The sequence below is a fragment of the Periophthalmus magnuspinnatus genome, chromosome 17 (assembly GCF_009829125.3).
Source record: "Periophthalmus magnuspinnatus isolate fPerMag1 chromosome 17, fPerMag1.2.pri, whole genome shotgun sequence".
NCBI lineage: Eukaryota > Metazoa > Chordata > Actinopteri > Gobiiformes > Gobiidae > Periophthalmus > Periophthalmus magnuspinnatus.
In genome coordinates this window covers 10,838,109-10,857,804 of record NC_047142.1, presented here as the reverse complement: position 1 = coordinate 10,857,804, position 19,696 = coordinate 10,838,109, and the positions used below count along the sequence as shown (strand labels likewise).

The 19,696-nt window shown below is 37.9% G+C and overlaps 1 protein-coding gene across 1 annotated transcript; it reads left to right on the top strand.

Moving 5' to 3' along the window:
* Window positions 1–83: 83 nt before the first annotated feature.
* On the top strand, window positions 84–19,105 carry dipk1aa (divergent protein kinase domain 1Aa). Its single transcript, XM_033983067.2, has 6 exons — window positions 84–541; window positions 11,213–11,347; window positions 12,502–12,609; window positions 13,425–13,601; window positions 14,139–14,270; window positions 14,822–19,105. The coding sequence occupies exons 1-6, from the start codon at window positions 488–490 to the stop codon at window positions 15,497–15,499; spliced, it is 1,284 nt and encodes a 427-aa protein (XP_033838958.1). The 5' UTR covers window positions 84–487; the 3' UTR covers window positions 15,500–19,105.
* The last annotated feature ends 591 nt before the right edge of the window (window positions 19,106–19,696 follow it).

The window sequence follows — 19,696 nt, the reverse complement described above, 5'->3', positions numbered from 1 at the left end:
CTGAGTCAATTTTATTTTGAAAGCCTAGCGGAAGTGGTTTTGTTCGCACAGTTTATAATTTGACAGAAAAGCTCAGCTACTTAACCTAATATTCAAATAGAGCTCAGATAAGAGAGTTACACTTTAAAATGTCTGCACTTTGACACTCGGTGCGCTCTGTGATCTCATGCGTAAACAAACTTGAAGAGACAGCGCCAGCGTGTGCAGTGAATTGCGCATGCGTCCTAAATCTACTTCGAGCCAGCTTGAGGTATGTTGGCTGGCTGCTTAAAAGACCAGGCAGCAGCTGCAGTGAGGGGCGCAGTGAAAGTGGAATATGCCTGAAAGTAGACCCTGAAACGGACACGGGTAGGCGGACGACATGGCATATGCGTCTTTTGCGCGTGTTTAGCGGCGTCTGCAAAGCGGCACGCGCTCATTGCCTGCTGTTTTTGACATGCTCTCCTGCAGCAAGCTCCGCGTACTAAGGAGATGATCTATTTCTGTGATGGCGAAGGGTCTGTTTCCACGGGCCTGGGTGAAAAAGTCATTCTACTTCCAGGTAAGGCCACTTATTTGTTTTGCCTATGAATCAAACTAGTGTCGTTTCGCCGCAGTGTGTGTCTATGAGCAGAAGCTGTGGTCTGTAACGGTGGAAAGACCCATCAGACTGACAGCTGACAGTGCACATCCTCCCCAGACTATGGGCTGCTGAGGAGGTGTTGAAATAACTTGAAGAATGCGCCATGGGTCAATGATTAGTGCTTTAAAGGGGCACTGTGTAACTTTTTTTTGGGCTAGTCTCCATGGAAATTTCACTGGTTTGCATTTATTCTTTTACAAACGTTTTTTTATTGCTCAGAAATGAAATACCTTGCAAAAACATTCATTCTTGCCTCTTCACAGATCTCACCTGTAACTTGGTCTGGTTGGTGGTTGGTGTCAGCTTCTTGTCTCCATAGAAAATTCAATTTTTCCAAGTTTTTTTTTTTTTCTTTAAAACAATAAAAACACATATCAGTGAATGAATGCAACGCAATTCACAATTTAATGCCATTAAATTGAACATTCCAAGCCAAGCCATAGCATCTCCCTGTAGATAAGTAGATGGCACACCTCTCATCAGAAAAGTTACATAAATTGATAGAAACAAAGATATCAGGCACATGGTTACAAAATATTTTAAAAGCCATTATTTTAAGGGGGCAGGACAAGAGTATGACACACCCTGAAGAAAGCACAAGCTGACACGTGTCTGTGTATTTTAATGTGTCCTGCCCTTCTAAAACAAAGGTGCTTTACATATTTTGTAACCTGTCAATGAACCTTGATTATATGGATACCAGCAGCTCCCAGTCTCTGCTGTTTTTCAATTACATAAATTGTTATTCACCATTCATATTATTGTTGTCATTGTTCTAAAATTTCAAAATGAATACTCAATACTGATTCAGATACTAAAAAAAACTCTTTATTTGGACAATGGAATGTAATTTTCAACTTAAAATAATAGTACTTTCTTTTATATTCCCATGTGGCCTTATATCTGTGTAATCCCTGAGTCATCCAGGTAGGTTCATAGTGGTCCATGGTGTATACTAGTCTGTGTGTGTCTTATACTTGTTGTGATACAGCTCAAGATCATTCTAAAGCTATCCAGGAAAAGTTAATGGACATGATAGAGAACATGAACATAATACCTCTAATAATCCCAGCAAAACATGTGATTAACTAGCGCAATCCTTATTTATATTTTACCCATTGCAAAGTATTAACCGGCTTGACTGTATTTCATCACAGTGGCTCCAGGGCTGTGGTTAGACAAACATGTAAATTCAAATGGGATGAGCTTAGTATTGAAATTTCAACATTAAGTACAGCATGTTATGGATACGGCCTGTTTTCATACCCCAAAGTCAACCCCATTGTCTATAAGCCCTCGGGATGACCTGGCCCTGCTCCATTTAACATAAAGAGAGGGCTTATGTTCCTATTGTTCACGAGGTGGACTGTATCAAAACATATGACACCATCCTGAGAAGCACTTTGAGACAATAGCCTGATTATGAGGTTTTGGACTGATAATACAATTTTGAATTATATATATTTTTGTCATTTTTAAAGGACTCATATTGCGCTATTTTCTGTTATCTATGTTATAATGTTTTTTCCTCATCAAAACATTCTAAGATTTTTGCGTTGTTTCATTCACACATGTTTAACACACAAACCCTGTATATTTAGAGTTCTTCAATTAAACAAAAAACACTTTGTCCCACCTTGTGATGGCATGTGGTAATACAGGAAGAGCTCCAATGTGTTTTTAAACTCCATACACCTTCAGAGGTATTATTTGGATGATTTCAGCCCTGGAATTGCCCATCTCCACTGAACTAAAGGAAAAAGGTAGCTGTAACTCAAACTAGCACTACATGACATCACTAAGTGGAACAGAGGATTTTGAGCTTTGAAGATGTAGACCACATGTGTCAAACTCAAGGCCCGGAGGCCAAACCTGGCCCTCCACATCATTTTATGTGGCCCTCGACATGGTAAATTAAAAGGTATGATGGTCTTAACATGTCATTTTATCAAGAGATATGTCGTTACACAGCCATATTTTTACATCTATGCAAATTAATATGCAATATTTGAAACTTGAATAAGTAATAAATACAGAAACAGTTAATTAACAAGTTAAAAAAGTAGTTACATCTATTTTACATCCGGCCCTTTGAGGACAGCCATTTTGCTGATGTGACCCTTGGTGAAAATGTGTTTGACACCTCTGATGTAGACAGATAATAAAGTGTTACTCAAACATGTTCGAATGAAACAAAACACAAACCCAGGTGTGTTTTTGATAAGGTAATAACTTTCCAACACATCTCACAATAGTCAGTTTTGCATAATATAGGACCATTAAGAAGCGTCATTAGGTTGGGCTCAAATTACATTTGGTGTAAAACTGAGCTGGAGGTCTGGTAAAATGGTAGAATTGATCTTTTAACTGTCTTTTTGACCTGTAAACAAGTCAAATTTTCACAATAGCTTCAGAAAGTGTTGTCATTAACTTTTTTAGGCCTAAGCTATAAGATATGGAAACTTTCTACATCCAATGATAATCATAAATAATACGTTTGGGCAGACTATTTATGTCAAAGCAATCTCATTGAGTAATAGGACTAGTATTGTCATGATACAAAAATTTCAGACTCAATTTCGATACTAAGGAATAGACTTGATACTCAATACTGATTAAATAAACACTCTTTATTTAGACAATAGAAGGTTCCATAGTGGTCCATGGGTGTATACTAGTCTCTGTCAGCTCAAAATCTAAAGATATTCAGAAAAGGTTCATATCTGTCCAGTTGATGTGACATTTCTTAGTTTCGATACCTGCTCAAATGAGTATCTAGTTTTGTTACTAGTTTTAGTATCAATTAGTACCTGGTTTTCACATCCCTACATTTTACACAAATCAACCTGTTTTACATGATATTTTAGTGCCAAAACTTTTCTCAAATTGCCCATTCAAATAAATGGGATTCCCGCTTAACTGGTAGTTCCATTACAAAGAATTCTTTCTATTTTTGCTACTGACTGAAGCTAACTGAATGAATCACAGGAAATCCCTGCAGTGGTACCTAGCTAAACTTCTGTACTAGCAGGTGTTACAGCTACCAGACCAGTGGAGACATGATATGTTATTCTGTAGCTTGTAATAGCTAACTGTTGCCTATAGAATTAGCTATTTTTACGTATGAGCTTTGATTAGATTTTGTTTACTGTTGGTCAGCACATGTGTCAAGCAGAGCTTAGACAATAACAAAAAGAACAGGTTGGCCTTTTGTAAACGTAAAGATTTATCGAACATTTAATATTGACTTGATATTGATTGCCCTCTGCAGCTGTTGTTCTAAGATGTTTTACAGAAGACATTGTACTTGTGCCTGATCTATAGCCATATCTGTGACACCTGTGGATCATTATGTTATTATTTATAAATTTTGTACAACATAATATTCATCTGCAATGACTTAATAAAAGAAACAAGTCAGCTGACGTTGCCGTAAATGTCATCAAAACAAAGAGCCGAGCATTTGTCAGCCCCTCCTATGGATAGCTGCAGATTGTGCTAGCGAACACTGGATTGTTGGTTTCTTTTTTATATATATGTACCAAAATGACTACACAACACTGCCAAATCCAACATGTATCACAGATTAAGAAAATTTGATTGGAGAACAAAGTACAGAGCAGTGTGTGTACAACGGTGAGGATGGAAATGAGGATCGATTGGCAATAGGAAAATAATCAGTAATCTTAAAAATAACCGATTAAAAGATTGCTCCAACATACACGAATCACTCTTAAAAACACTTTGAGAGGGTAAATGAGAAGGAGGAAAAAATGTAACATGGTTTGCAGAATAGGTCTGCTTTAAGCTAAATTGCTAATTTTCATGGCAGTTTTATTTTTTTAATTTTTATTGGCTATCTTCTTGTGTTCTCTCACTTCCACTCAAGAAAGACTGCTGTGCTGACCAATCACAGTGTGAGGTCAGATTGTATTCAGCCCATAAAATATAATGTATTATTTATGACATACCAGCACAGAGCATAGTGAATAAATCATACCACACCAGAAGGCTATTTTTTATTTTATTTTTTTTTTCATTTTGAAGAAATCCTACTCTGCTCATTATTATTGCACTCACTTTATGTGAGGACATGAAATAAAACAGTATGATGTAACAATAGTGACAATTTCTCAGTTCTATCAACCACTTTTTAATATAGGCTATGTTGTTTTGTTGCTTTTAGGTTTTTCAAAATAATCATCTATTTATCAAATCAATAAAATATGACCCTTAGCCTGTTTTTGGGGCTCAGTATTTATTATGTGTAACCTACTTTTTAATCTACACTGGTGGACACATTTCTTTTAATTGCTTTTTAGAATACATACAGATTTGAGCTGTGGAGGGCTGAATAATTTGTAAATTTATGACTCACTACTTCTTTATATTACTTTTTTTGGGGATGATTGTTGAAAATGGGTGACTACATTTCTGCTCTGTTATAAAGTTACCCATATAGTAAACAAGGGGGGCTATTTAGTTAAAGTTGTAACTAAACTAAATAAAAGGGGTGGGACAAGACACAATTTCTACAAGATGAAATGAGACATGAGACTGGGTCCACGAGAACAAGATGAGATGAGATTTTGACATCATTTAGAATAATTAAATGTATTAATTTCGATGATTGAGAATTTGAGAAAAGTTTCGCTGCCAAAATCTGGGATAAAGTAGGTTGATTTGTGTAAAATGTTCATTGTTCACATGATCAACAAGTCACAAGTTAAAACGGCTCTATAGTCCATATAGAACTTATTTGCTGTTAAGATCGGCAGCCCAATGCAAAACAATACAACCCGAATGACGATGGTGGCGCCCGCGACAACTTCGTATGTTCAATATGTCATGACATTACCAACAATTACCAATTCACAGTCTCTGCATAGAAATGGCACGGAAAACTACCACTTAAATCCTTGAAACCCTTTTACTCATGCATGACCACTACTACCGCTTTGCTTTAGCACAATTATCTCCAGTAAAGCCAGGACACTCAGTTGCGATCCCCATAGGACCATATGCAAAACAAGTGATTTGTAATACATTTATAGAAGTGTATTTGACTATATGTAAAGGTATGTAAATAGTCCAATGGCAAAATTATTCCATGGTAGCTGGTAATGTGACTATTGTCTATGTTCAGTTCTTTTCATACACAAATAACTCTTGTAAAACACAATTTAGGTTAGGTTCATTTGTTTGTGTATATGATGCTTTATCTCTAGCAATATGAACTATTACCATCAAAATCATAGCTGAATATAAACAAATAGGAAAAAGTTTTGCAGTCAAGGTTGTCATGATACTCGATTTTGATATTGAGGAATAAATTCAATATTAAATACTGATTCCGATGCCACAATGATGATAAAAAACACTCTTTATTTAGACAGTAGAATGTAGTTTTCAACATTAAATCGTAGTACTTTCTTTTATATTACAATGTGGCCTTATACAACTGAGTGATCACACAGATATAAGTATGTTCCATAGTGGTCCATGTGTGTATACTAGTCTATGAGTCTTATACTTGTTCTGATACAGCTCAAGATCATTCTAACACTATTCAGGGAAGTTTCATGTTTGTCCTGTGAAAGTGACTTTTTTAGCATCGATACCTGCTCAAATGAGTTTGTAGTTTCAATACTAGTTTGAGCATCAGGTAGTATCACCATGATTTTTTTTAATACTTTTGAGAACCCTAGAAAACATTGTTGGTCAAAGTAATAGAAATAATAGTGTTAACTTTAATCCTGGACGCTGATATAATTCAGACCCATGTGGTGACGTATCGGGTGATGTATCAGGTTACAGGACTAAAGGGCCTCTGGAAAGAGTTTAAGCCGTTTCTGTTCCAGTTTCACTTGTACACTGTAAAACTGCCTATCTCTCCAATGACCGGCCATACTGAAGAGGGCAAAGGCTCAGATCTGATAAAGGGCTTTGGATTGCTTATAATTCCCCATACAAGGACATTATCTTGTTTATCCAGTTTGTGTGCAAAGACCGGAAAGCTACCGTTTGGTTGGGCATTGGCTATAATAGCAAGGGTGACCTGGTAGAAGCATAGTAATCGTTTTATGAATGAGAACGTACAAAAGTTTCAGTTAAAGACACCTGGTGTAACTCGGTCTGGTGGAGTCAGCTGCATGGTGATGTAAGGCTGTTGTATTTAGTCTAAACTAGTGTTGGCACGATGCCCATGTGGCCTTATATCTGTGTAATCCCTCAGTTGTCCAGTAGGTTCCATAGTGGTCCGTGTGTATACTAGTCTATGTGTCTTATACTTGTTCTGATACAGCTCAAGATCATTCTAAAGCTATTCAGAAAAAGTTCATAACTGTCTTGTGAATGTGACTTTTTTAGTATTGATACCTGCTGAAATGAGTATCTAGGTTCAATACTAGTTTTAGTATTGATTAGTATGTGATTTTCAATACTTTCAATTCCAAACTAACCAATAACCTCTCCATAAAGACAAGCAGGTGGTATACCCTACACCAGAAAAGTTGTGCAGTAACTCTGGAGCATGTTTGATGTAAGCAAGGAAATATTAATTTAACCAAGGCAAACTAACTATGATGACAGAGGTGTAGAGGTGTAGTACTTCTATTGCCTGTAGATTTCTTACAGAGAACAGATTAGTTTGTGATCACAGGAGGAAAACATCTGATACCTGGTCCTGGTTTGACTTTGTTAGACTTGTAAATAAAGGGATTTATTTCTGGTTTCTTAATGAAATCGTGAAGGAAGAGATTGTAGACCAGGTAGAGAGTTGAAAGAAGTTTATCTGATCAGATGAATGAAGTTACAGACAGCAGGCACATGCGTTGTGTTTCAGAGGAGTTTTCCAGTACTTAAAGCCTTTTCAAGGTACTATCTATAGAAGGCAGGTCTTATAAGGACTTAACTAATTTTACATACTATCCGTACAAGGTCACAAAGAGATGTATGGTTAGCTGTTTACAGAGAGGTAGAATGCGTCACTAAGAGACGCCTGCAGTCACTAAAAAGATGTATTGCTAGACCTCTTGTCAACTTGAAGAGGAATACCAGTATCCAGTGACCGAAGCGACTGGTTCTAGTGGAGACATCCTAAAATAAGTTTTGTGTCACATTCCTACAGAGAAACAAGTTCACCTTTATGCTAAGACACAAAATAATCAACACAAGGTTTAAAAGTAAAATCATGCTTTCACTTAAAGTGATGGGATGCTACTTTCCGGGGGTGGAAAGTCAACTGCAGGATTGCATGGAAATAGAAAGTTAAAATCATACTTTGGAACATTCTCCGTAGATTTAGATGTTTTATGCCATACTGTGGAATATTATAACCAAACAACATCTCCATGGAAACAAGCACAAAGAGGCCATTCTCCTGGACAAATAAGTGTAAGGCTTGTGGAGATGCAAGCCTGCTCAGGGAAAAGAAGCATGTTTTTCTATTTTTCAGTGCAATAAAAGCAAAAGTTATATACTGGGGCTTTAATATAACTTTCAGTACAATGTTTCTGGTAAAGTTGGTAAAAAATATTATTATTAAAATATCCCCAATTCCATTCAAATTCAACAGCACATCATTAACTTACCATGTCAGATTTGACTATATTCACATATTTCAAACATTTTATCACAATTTGCACATTTTTCTCATACCATTCTTGACTGTTCAAACTGATAGCACCTCCACCAGACTTGTACATGTGATGGTGTGATGACCTGCAAGCCCATGGCAAAGGCCTTATGTGCACGTGGTATGGAGCACACTGGAGCAGATTCCACACTGTAGTGGTCACAGTGAACTTCAAAGACTGGGGGCCCCAAACACACAGGGGCCACATTATGTGTTGTGAGATCAGACAGACTCACAGCACTGCCAAAACATACCAGAACTTCCTGTCACATGACCACAACAATCACAAACAGATTCCAAGTTGATTTCAAGAAGATAGTGGAGTGTAGAGCTTGGGAATAAATTTTGAAGTAATTAAGACTTTAGGATTATGTAGCTACTTGAGTTGGTGTCATTTAAAAGTATTTTGTGCTTTTACCAGCAGTGGCCCACAGTTTAAACTCAGGATTCACCGTCAACCCTACAATTAATGAAACTGTATGTAGCCCGCACTCTTAAAGTCTTAAAAAATGTACTACAGTCACAATTCAGTCTGGGTTGCCAGTGTTTATAACGGCAGATAAGAGGACACATACAAGTTTTTCCTCATTCTCTGTATATGAACAGGCCATACCTCATGTGAAAGCTCAGAATATCCAGAATTCACTCACTGAGCTCCAGAGACTACACTGGCACTGATTAATGATAAGTAAGGTTCATTCTGCTTTCTGATTGGATAATCATCTTGTGAACCAAAACATCAAATTATAACAAACAACTTGGCCACATATCCAATGTTTTCGCAATTAAAAATAAATCTGCATTATTATCGGCAAAAGCTATATTTGATTTGATCTACTAGCTCTAATCATGAGTTTGGGTGTCATAATATGAAACTAATACAAACTTTTTATTTTGTAGTCCAAATCATAATTTGCACTATTTGTAACTAAGTTTGACAGACTAAAACTGACAATAAACATAAAAGAGATTTGATTTAGCTTTGCTCTAAAAACAGGATAGAATCAGCCTTCTTCAGTTCTTAATGAGCTTTTAAGCCAGACACCATGATAGGCACCTCCTGCTGTTGTCACCATGGCAACACACTAACTCAAGGTTGATTAAAAAGCTCTACTTATGGGTCTCAGATTACATCAGAGTGTTGTATCGTCCTGTAGTGTTTTTATTGTGGGAGAGCGCAAACAGGATGTTGTTGATGTGTTGACTCTGTGGTGTTTGGATAAATACTGTGTTTAATGAGTGAGGAAATAGATTGGGCAAATCACTATTGACTTAAAGGTCTACTATGTAACCTTCTGGTGGGGGAAGGAGGGGTGTCTCCATGGAGTTGTTATTGCTTTGCCAGTTTTTCTGGAAAATTCCACACCTTGAAAAACATTTTTACCGTGGGCTTAACTACCTCTCCACAGATCAGATTTGTATCTAGGCCTGCCAGTCAGCCAGTGTCATCTAATCGCCATGGATATATATCAGTATAATACCATACTGAGATTCATTCCAGGCAGCGCAATAACATTTCGATAGAAATAACATTTTCTATAGAAAAAACACGCTGTCTCTCCAGAGGTCATCAAAGGGCAGTCTATTGAAATAATCAAAACTTAAAAAGTACAAGGGAGCTAAACTGGAGGAGGAGCAGTGATACTGTTTTCAAAAAGGCTTTTCAAAAAGGCTTCTTTTTGAGGAAACTCCTTAGATGTGAGCAGGAGGCGCCTGAATGTTCTATCAGGGCATTGGAGCCAGTGTGTTGTTTTATGCTGTGCTGTGTTGGGGTGGGAGCATCACCATGGAGGACAAAAAAACGAATGAATAGGCTGATTATAAAAGGCAGGAGCAGTGGTAGGTCTGAGCCTGGACTCAGTGGACATTGTAATGGATAAAAGGATGAGGACCAAACTTCAAAATGTTCTTTCTCTATTAACCATCCTTTCCACAGCATTTAAAATGAACAAAAAAGCTCCTTTAGTGAATGGTGATGTCCCTCAAAAACTCTTTTATACAGATCGCTGTGCATTTTTATAATAAACATTTTGTCTGACTGTGTGGTATTTACATGCTGTATCTTTGTGTGTTGATGTTACAGTGGGTCTGGAGTCCATTAACTTGTGTCTAGTGTTTGTTTCCGTCTGTGTTCATGTGTTGTGTACATTTAGTTTCTATGTGAGTTCATGGCATTTTAGTTTTCCCTCTGGGGATTAATAAAACATCTATTTATCTATAGATACAAGCAGGTGGCGCACCTTTAAAATTTGTGGATAATCTTTTATTCTATGAATAATTATAAGGTGATTATTATTCAATTCAAAACAGATTACTGGATTGCAATTTTTAGAAAACATAAAATATAATCTGTATAATTTGTTTGTATTGATTTATCAAAAAACGACACTTAACCAATTAGTCTCATAGGGCTCATATTATGCTGTTTTCTGATCTATGTTGTAATGTTGCTTCCTTATCACAAACAGACCTGGAGTTGTGTTTTGTTTCATTCACACATGTTTAACACACAAATGCTACATATTTAGGCTGAGTTGTCAAACTGAAAACACTCTGCTTCACATTGTGATGTCATGTGGCAATACAAGAAGTGCTCCACTGTGTTTTTAAACTCCATACATTTTCACTAGAATCATTTGGATCATTTCACCTCTAGAATTGCCAATTTCTACTGAACCAAAGGTAAAAGGTTAATTGAAAACTACCGCTTCATGACATCCCAAGGTGGAACAGAGCGTGTTGAACTTTGGAGATGACGTAGAGAGATTAACAATTACTCAAACATGTGTGAATGAAACAAAACACAACTCTGGGTATGTTTTTGAGCACCAACATTACATGGCTTAAAGCTCACAAGAGTCAATTTTGAGTAATATAGGACCTTTAACTCCCACAGCAGATTAAGTTCGTAGTAAACTCTGACCAATAATTGTCCTTTTTGTTTCCCCATGCAGGCTCGGATCTCGTGTGTGCGGGTCAAGTACCTGTTCCTGACCTGGCTCACAGTCCTGGTGGGCAGCTGGGTCATCTACGTGCAGTACTCCAGCTACACCGAGTTGTGCAGGGGTCACCAGTGCAAAAACGCCATTGTGAGTCACCATGGAGCTCCCATCTTTGTTTTCAGACCCATTTGTTTATTCAGTTAGCATTGATTTAGCTAGCACACGGCCTTCTCACCCCAGGTTTGCTGATGACCTGGATCAACGTAAACAAAACTAACTGCAAACTGATGGGGTGTAGGGTTGCAGGATTAAAGGGCAACTTCTTCTTCCCATTTTTTCTTCTGATTTTGTGGCTTTTAGTCTTTACGTGAGAGGATAGAAAATAGGACAGAGAATAGAAAGACATTCGGTAGGACTCATGATGACACTGAGATCAATTTTGATACTAAACAATAGAATCGATACCGATTTTGATACCCTAAAAATGATATAATAAAATAATTTTTAAAACTATTTTTAGATGGTACTGTAATTTTCAACACAAAATAAAAGTATTTATTATACCATGTGGTCTTACACTACGTCTTATAAAACTTGAGATGAAACTGTGCAGGAAAAGTCAGATTTTGTCTGTCCATGTGATTTTTTTTTATTAGTATTAACACTAGATACTCATTTAAGGAAGGTAAAGAGCATGCTGGTAGTGCTAAAACCTGTATTTCCACTCTGGTAAAAAACAAGAGTGGAAATGTGGACTAGATTAAACTAAGAGTTAATACTTAAAGAGTTAATAGTCTGAATCCCTCTTGGTTGGCTCCCAGTTAAGCTTTTGGTTTGCCACAGTTAAACAGTCAGTGATTTGGCAAGATGTTTTAGCAACCAGCCACACATACTTAGACTGGACAAAGTGTCCTTCCCAGGGGAACACTGCAGTTGGCACAAAGGCCAATTTTTGAACTAGCAGGAAAACATAGCAAACAACTAATTTAAATCTGTCAACTTAAAGGCCAGTTGACAGAGTTTGTAGCATAGTTTGCTATGGATCAGACCTGGACGACTGAGGGTCTACACAGACATAGCAGGAAAACATTCAACCCACCTCACCACTACCACCACACTTCATAAGCTGTTCTTCCAAGGACTGTTTATAAAAAGCTCACATACCAGATAATTCTCACAAAGTTTGAAACAATTTTACCTGAATTTTAGCTTTGTCATTATTTTACATTAATCTTGAGAACGTGAGAACAAGAATGAGTGAACTTCTGGTTTCCCACGTTTCTGTTTTCTTATGTTGTTAGTGTGATAAATACAAAAGAGGAATCATCGATGGCTCAGCCTGTGTCGGTCTGTGCGACAAAGAAACACTGTACATGGGCAGGTGTCTCTCCACTTCACCCAACAACCAGGTAACACTTTTACCTTCAACTCTCTCATGTATATCTCTCTTATAACATAAACAACTGTAAGTAGAAGAGTGGTACAAGGGAAAGAGTGTTGTCCTAATGAATCCTATAGTTGTAAAGAGGCAGGAGACTCTGGATGTCTGGGGTTTATTTAACCATCAGTCCCAGTGACTTCAATACTCAACACTGCACGTTAGCATCAGCCACTCAAACCTCTCTATGCTTTCACACAAGGAGGTTAAATAGGAAATAAGAAGGACAGATAAAAAGAGAAGTGCAGCTGACGAGTAAGATAAGTTGATCAAGGAAACTGATAATGTTAAAGAAGGACAAACTCTGTAATAGTTGGATGATGCCATAACCGCAATGAACTAGAGTTGTCCTTGCTAAGACTATGCAGACAAGACAAAACAACAGATGACACATATCAATCTTAATGTGAGTCTCATCCCAATGGCATTTATATTGGTGATTAAGTCCTAGGTTGATACAATTAGTTGCACATAAAATCGTTCAACTAATCAACTAATTAGTTCCATATGATAGGCAAATGAATGATATTCTAATGGGAAATGTTAGATTTGTGTGATAAATCAATCCTGAGCTATGAATGGATGTAGTAAGCAGGCACGTCAAAAAGAATTTGGGGGCCTGGAACAAGAAGCTTCCCATGTGCCTCTCTCTAATATAAATTAATAGGCAGATGTTCCAATTCTGGGCCCTTAAGACCCCGGGACAGCAGACCTCTTTGCCCCCCTAGATCATCTAATTTATCCCCACAAGTAGTGTGACTGTGTTGTTGATTGCGTGTTTGGTAGATATACACAGGGAGCTGGGGGGATCATGACGGCATTATCCGCTGTAAATTGGGGGAGGTGGCCCACTACGAGCTGGGGGAGGAGCCAGAGCCACGCAAAGAGGTGCCAGTCTTCGATACACCCACCAGGGGGACGTCTGTGGAGAAGTTCAGGGAGATGGTCTTCAATCATCTCAAGGTACGGAAGCTCTCAAGGATCATTTTGTGTCATTGAATGAAAGGATGTGTGGAGTGTATCATAAAATGGTCCTATTAGTTTATTTCTTATTAGATTTGCAATTTTATAATTTGAAAAGCAGACCGCAGATGTTGTGGGCTAAGTTTGATTGTTTACTTACATGTTGGTTGAGATTTAGGCCACATAAAAATACACAGACAAGCGGAGAGACAAAGATTGGATTGGATTGGATAAACAATTAATAAAACATAACTTATTACTTTTTATTATCCATTACTTTCAAATAAAGTTTTAAGTTTTACCATTTATTCAAAATGGCTCCTTTTTAATAATTATACACAGTAAATTCACATTTATATACACGTACACGTTTATTCATGACAACAAAAGCAAGCAGAGGACAGGCTCTTCACCAGAAAAGTTACATAGTGCACCTTTAAATAATGGAAAAGCTTCTCCTGACCTCCTGTTAATGTTTACCATTATACCAGTGCTTATTCCACCATTACTGACCCTTGTGTTTGACTGTGTGTATAGTCTAAACTGGGAGAGCAGGCGAACCTGGCCAGTCTGGTCACCCACATCCTGTCTGTCGCCGACGGCAACCGAGACGGGCGTGTGTCACTGCCAGAGGCGCGCTCCATGTGGGCCCTGCTGCAGATGGACGAGGTACTCTAATCTGGAACTAAGAAAACAATGAGACTTGAATATTAGACAGGCAGTGAGAAACCACTGTATTGAGTGCAGTGTATTTAAACTAATGCATTGCTCTTGAGGCTGGGTCTTTTGGTGATACAGAATTGATCTGATCTCTGTGATGATATTTTTATCACATGATCTTGTTGTGAATTGTGCTAAAATCTAAATTTTTATCTGGCCCCAGTAAAATTGTGCTATACAATTTTTTTATGGGCCTCCCTCTAATATAAATTAATTTATTTATTCCCATATTTATCCAAAGTTTGTTTGTAGAGCTGCCGTTATTGCAATTTCAGCTCATCCAAAATTCCTAAAGCAAGAAACAAGAAATAAAAAAGAAACAAAAATTATTCCCACCATTTTGACATAAATTCCAGATACATTAACAAATCAATATTTTAAAGATGTTTGATTCTGTTGTGTAAGTTTCGCTAAATCTGTTAGTTTACCTTTAATTTATACTTCATACTTAGTACTTAGTAAACCTTCCCTATTCTATAATCTTTGCTTATACTTTTCAGGTCCTGCTGGGCCTGCTCCTCCAGGACCGCGGCCACACCCCTCATCTGCTGGGCTTCTGTGGGGACATGTACATGACGGAGCGCGTACACTCGGGACCCCTGTACGGCCTGTCCCTCCCCTGGCCCCTCGCCCACTGGCTCCCCACTGGCCTCCAGCGCACCATGGACCAGTGGTTCACACCCTCGTGGCCACGCAAAGCCAAGATCTCCATGGGCCTGCTCGAGCTCGTGGAGGACATCTTTCACGGTACCTACGGCAGCTTCCTCATCTGCGACATGAATGCTGCAATATTCGGCTACACGGACCGCTACGAGCTCCGCCTCCTGGACAATAGAGCGGTCATTTCGGAGGAGCAGTTTGGGCAGAAGATGAAGACATTGAAGTGTCAAACTGATTTAGATTGTGTGTACGGGGCGGATTGCGTTTCTTCGTGCGACGCGGTGGAGAAGAAGTGCAAAGAGGAGCCGCTTAAGCCCAATCTGGCAAAAGCGTGTAGCGTGCTGAAGGATTATCTCCTGCGGGGGGCGCCGTCAGGGCTAAGGGAGGAACTAGAGAGGCAACTGTACGCCTGTATGGCTCTGAGGGGCAGTGCGCAGATGGACATGGAGCACTCACTGATCCTAAACAACCTGAAGGCTCTGCTGTGGAGGCAGATCTCACACACCAAGGACTCCTAAGCACATTGTCTTTTTACATAGTGTTGTCTAGATACAGGCGCAAGGGACCAGCCTCAGAGGAGTGGTGTACAGCAGCAAATGAGCCTGATCTTAAAGGTCCTATATCACGCAAAAATTATAATGTGCCATGTTATAATGCTGTTACCTTTTTAAAAACGTACCTGAAGTTGAGTTTTGTTTCATTCACTAATGTTTGAATCATCCTGGTTTATTAGTCTGTCTACATCTCCAAAGCTCAAAATGCTCTGTCCCACTTGTGATGTCATGTAGTGGTAGTTTTCAAGTTAACAAGAACCTTTTATCTTTAGTTCAGTAGAGATTGGCAATTCCAGGGCTGAAATGATCCAAATGAGTCTAGTGAAGGTGTGCTTTGGAAGAGAGTGTTCTCCGTTTGAGAGAAGAAGACAGCCTAAATATGTATTGTTTGTGTGCTAAACATGTGTGAATGAAACAAAACACAATTCCAGGTTGTTTTTGACGAGGAAACATTATAACAAAAATCAGAAAATACTGTAATATGGGCCCTTTAAACTTTTAAGTATATAGATGCACCAATCCAGCTTTTTCAGTTATTTCAGTGGCTTCAAGTATCTGCCTCTGATACCACTGCAGGGACTAAAAATAGACTTCATGTTCCTTAAAACAAATACCATGTGACAAAATGTGTTATGTAGCTGTTATCGCCCAAGTCACCACAGAGCAACTTGGTCCATATAGTCTCATAAAGTTTGAGCTTTTACATGTACTAACAGGTAAATGACCAGTAAATAATCTTATTACATCAATTTATATGGCCAACCAGGATAAAGGCTGAACTGATATTTTGGAGCCGATATACGATTCAGCTAATTTTCATGGATCAGCACCAGTATTGGTATCATCCCCACTAAAGTAAACATTAAGTCAGAAATGTATATATGACAACATTCCATATTTGTCATAGCTTTGGAGAAAAATGCATTTAAGTGCATACGACAGGTTTTTATGCTTAAATATTGATCATAGTTTTTCATCAGTACATTAGCCCTAGAAAGAAGTGAAAAGAAGAAACAATATGGCTTAACAAAGGCATTACAGAATTCACTACTATTCACTGCTATTTTCCAATTCACACGTGAAGTTCAGGATGAACACACACTTCCTCAAAATATCAATTTAATCAAAACATTACTCTTTTTACACTACTAGCTTGTTTTCAGCTGCACACTACTTCTCTGAGTTTGAAAAATTAGTACTACTCCTAATAGATTTTTGATAATATTGTTACTTTATCTAGATAATTTGCAGTCTTAATTGGGGGAAGCTGCCTCACCGCCATTTATCAAACAACAAGCTGAAGGTTGGCAGTTCAATTCCCTCCCCAACTAGTGCATACTGCCGTTGTGTCCTTGGGCGAGTCTCTTCACTCGCATTGCCTTCATAGTCTGTGTACATATGTGCTTGAATGTTAACATATTTTCATGTACCATATGAAGTCTTAGCACGAGTTTCACCTCCATTATATTCTTAAGGGGTTTTCAGTCTATGAATAATATTGCTGACGTGTTAAGGAGTTTACCCATGATGTCAGAACTTCACCTGAAGACATTTTGTGATTATAAAGGTGGCAGTTTGTGTCTTGACGCTAATAACCTTAAAGGAACTGTATGTAGCCAGCACTGTCCTAAAAAGGTACTAAAATACCAGTTCTGAAACCTGCAGATAAGGTTAAGGTACATGCCCCCGCCCCATCCTTCAATGGGGCGGGGGCATCTCCTCAGGAGCAGCAGGGGCCATCTCCATGATCTTGTTGCTTGGCTTTAGGACCACCATAGCTGGATTTTACCTGTTGTGCATGTTTTGGGTTGAGGATACATAAAAGTATTTCTCATTCTCAGTATATGGACAGGGCATACCTCAGGTGAAAGCTCAGAACCTCCAGAATTCACTGAGCTGCAGAGGCTGCACTAGCACTGATTCATGATTGGCTGCAGGTGCTGGGGTTTAGGTAGTGACCATTCTTTCTAATTTGCCACCAATCTGCAACAAGTGTAGAACTAAACTGCACTGTGTTGTGTCAAAAATGAAATTGAAAGGACCAACCAAAATTAAGGCTTGCTTGGAGAGAGAGAGAAAGTGTGAGTGAGAACACAGAGGAGAGCAAATCACTGATTCAGAGCTTGTTATATTTTCAGATCAGAACATAAAACACTTGCACGACTCTACAAAAACCCCACAGGGATATAATGATGGATGAAAGTGGTGTTGTTAGTGACTGAAACCAGCAGGGACGCTGTTGTGCAAAGATACACGTTTGGAGTAAATTTTTGCCAATGAATCGAATGTGTAACTGTATAGTAAATTACAACAAATATAGAGCAAGATGCTGCTATCAAATCCTGCTAAAAAGAAAATATCTGTTATTGAACCATCATATGCTGAGTGGATACATTTATCTACATTGCACAATGAGTACTGCTCTACATCAGACCAACAGGCTATGACATATACTATAGGTTTCTAAATACCTCAAAAACAAATCTAAACTATTCCTCAAAATCTTCAAATGCTGAGATAAATATTGACGCATTACCTCCTCTAATTATAGTCCTCAAACTCATTCACGTTTATTGCTGATTTTGTGATTTTTGTGGTTCTCAGAGTAAAAATGAGCTGGAACAGAGTATTTTAAAGCTGTTTTTATAATTTGAATTAAAACTAAATGCAATGCAGTTGGCACTTCATGTACAAGTAAAACAAAACATTTACCAGACTGTTCAAATTAGTTCAAATCAGTGGTGGTAAAAGTGGTCAAGTAAAAGTACAGTTGCATGGCTAAAATTTGCTCAAGTACAAGTACTGTTTTCGAAATTGTACTTAAAAGTAAAAAGTATACAAGGAAAAATACTGAGAGTACTAGTTACTTTTAACTGATATATTGGCATTTTAGATCAGTATTGTATACAAATTGTACAGTTTAAAGTTTAATTTAATCATTTTATACCACAATCCGCATCTTTCCTGAGCTCTGGACAATCAGAGCAGGCGATGCAGTGATGTGTGAGTTTGTCGGTTTAGAAAAGAGCAGATACAACAGTGAAACAGCCGTGGATCAGGACAATTGGAACTTCAGTACTCATAAGATTTTAAATATACCAGTAACTAATTACAATTATATGGCTAGAATTACAAGTACACTTTTAAAAATCTATTTAAAAAAGTACGATTACCTTAAAAGTCCACTCAAGTGCAGTAATGAGTCACTTTCCACCTCTGATTTCAATCAAATGTAATATTATTTATTTAAAACTTTTTCTCAATCACTGCTTTAATACCACGTACACTTGATGAAATAACTGCTTCAAAATGTCTTATATTTTTGGTTTCTGAATGTCACGATTGTCACTAGATTTCTATTGCAGAGGCTGTGTCACAGTGCCATAGAAACATGCTGAATGTTCGTCACATATCTGTACATATCTGAATGCTGTCATCTCGCTGATATGAAATGCTGTACAGTAGATTTTTGTGTATCATTGTGGAGGTGGAGCTGCAGTTTGGAAGAGACGTTAACTTATGGAAAAGACCAGCATGAATTTGCACAATTAAAACTCATATCACTGAAAACTCAGCTTGTATGGTGTGTTTGTGGTTATAATGGTTTAGGATGAGGGGAGCCAAATGTATACATGACTTTAAGGAACCGATGATGTTGTACTTTTGGGTTTAATGGAATTTGTGTGCTAAAAATATATGAAATGTACTTTTGACCTCTTTCCTTTAGAGATTAGGGTGACAGCCATTTTGGGCCATCCCTCATTCCACTTATTTAGAGAGTGCCCAAAAAAAAAAAAAAATTTTCTTGCAAGAAATCAAGACTTTTGGTGTACTGGCTTTCGATGTTTTAACATGTTGGCACCTAATCCTATTCCGATCTGTTTAAAAAAAAAAAACCCACATTTGGTTGTATAAATCCACTTAAACGTCTCAAGTTCATCCCTTTCTACAATTTGAGGTGGTGACTATACTAGAGAATATTACATACATTATTTTATCAAATCAGGGCCTAAATCAAAAATTTTAAACATTGTTGGGGAAAAAAGGTAACTGATTATTTTTTCCAGTGTAAAAAACCTGACATTTTAGTCCTCAGATTTACCATGTTAATGCTCTGCTCTCGTTTCAAATCTCAAAATTACCACGCTGAAACTATTATCA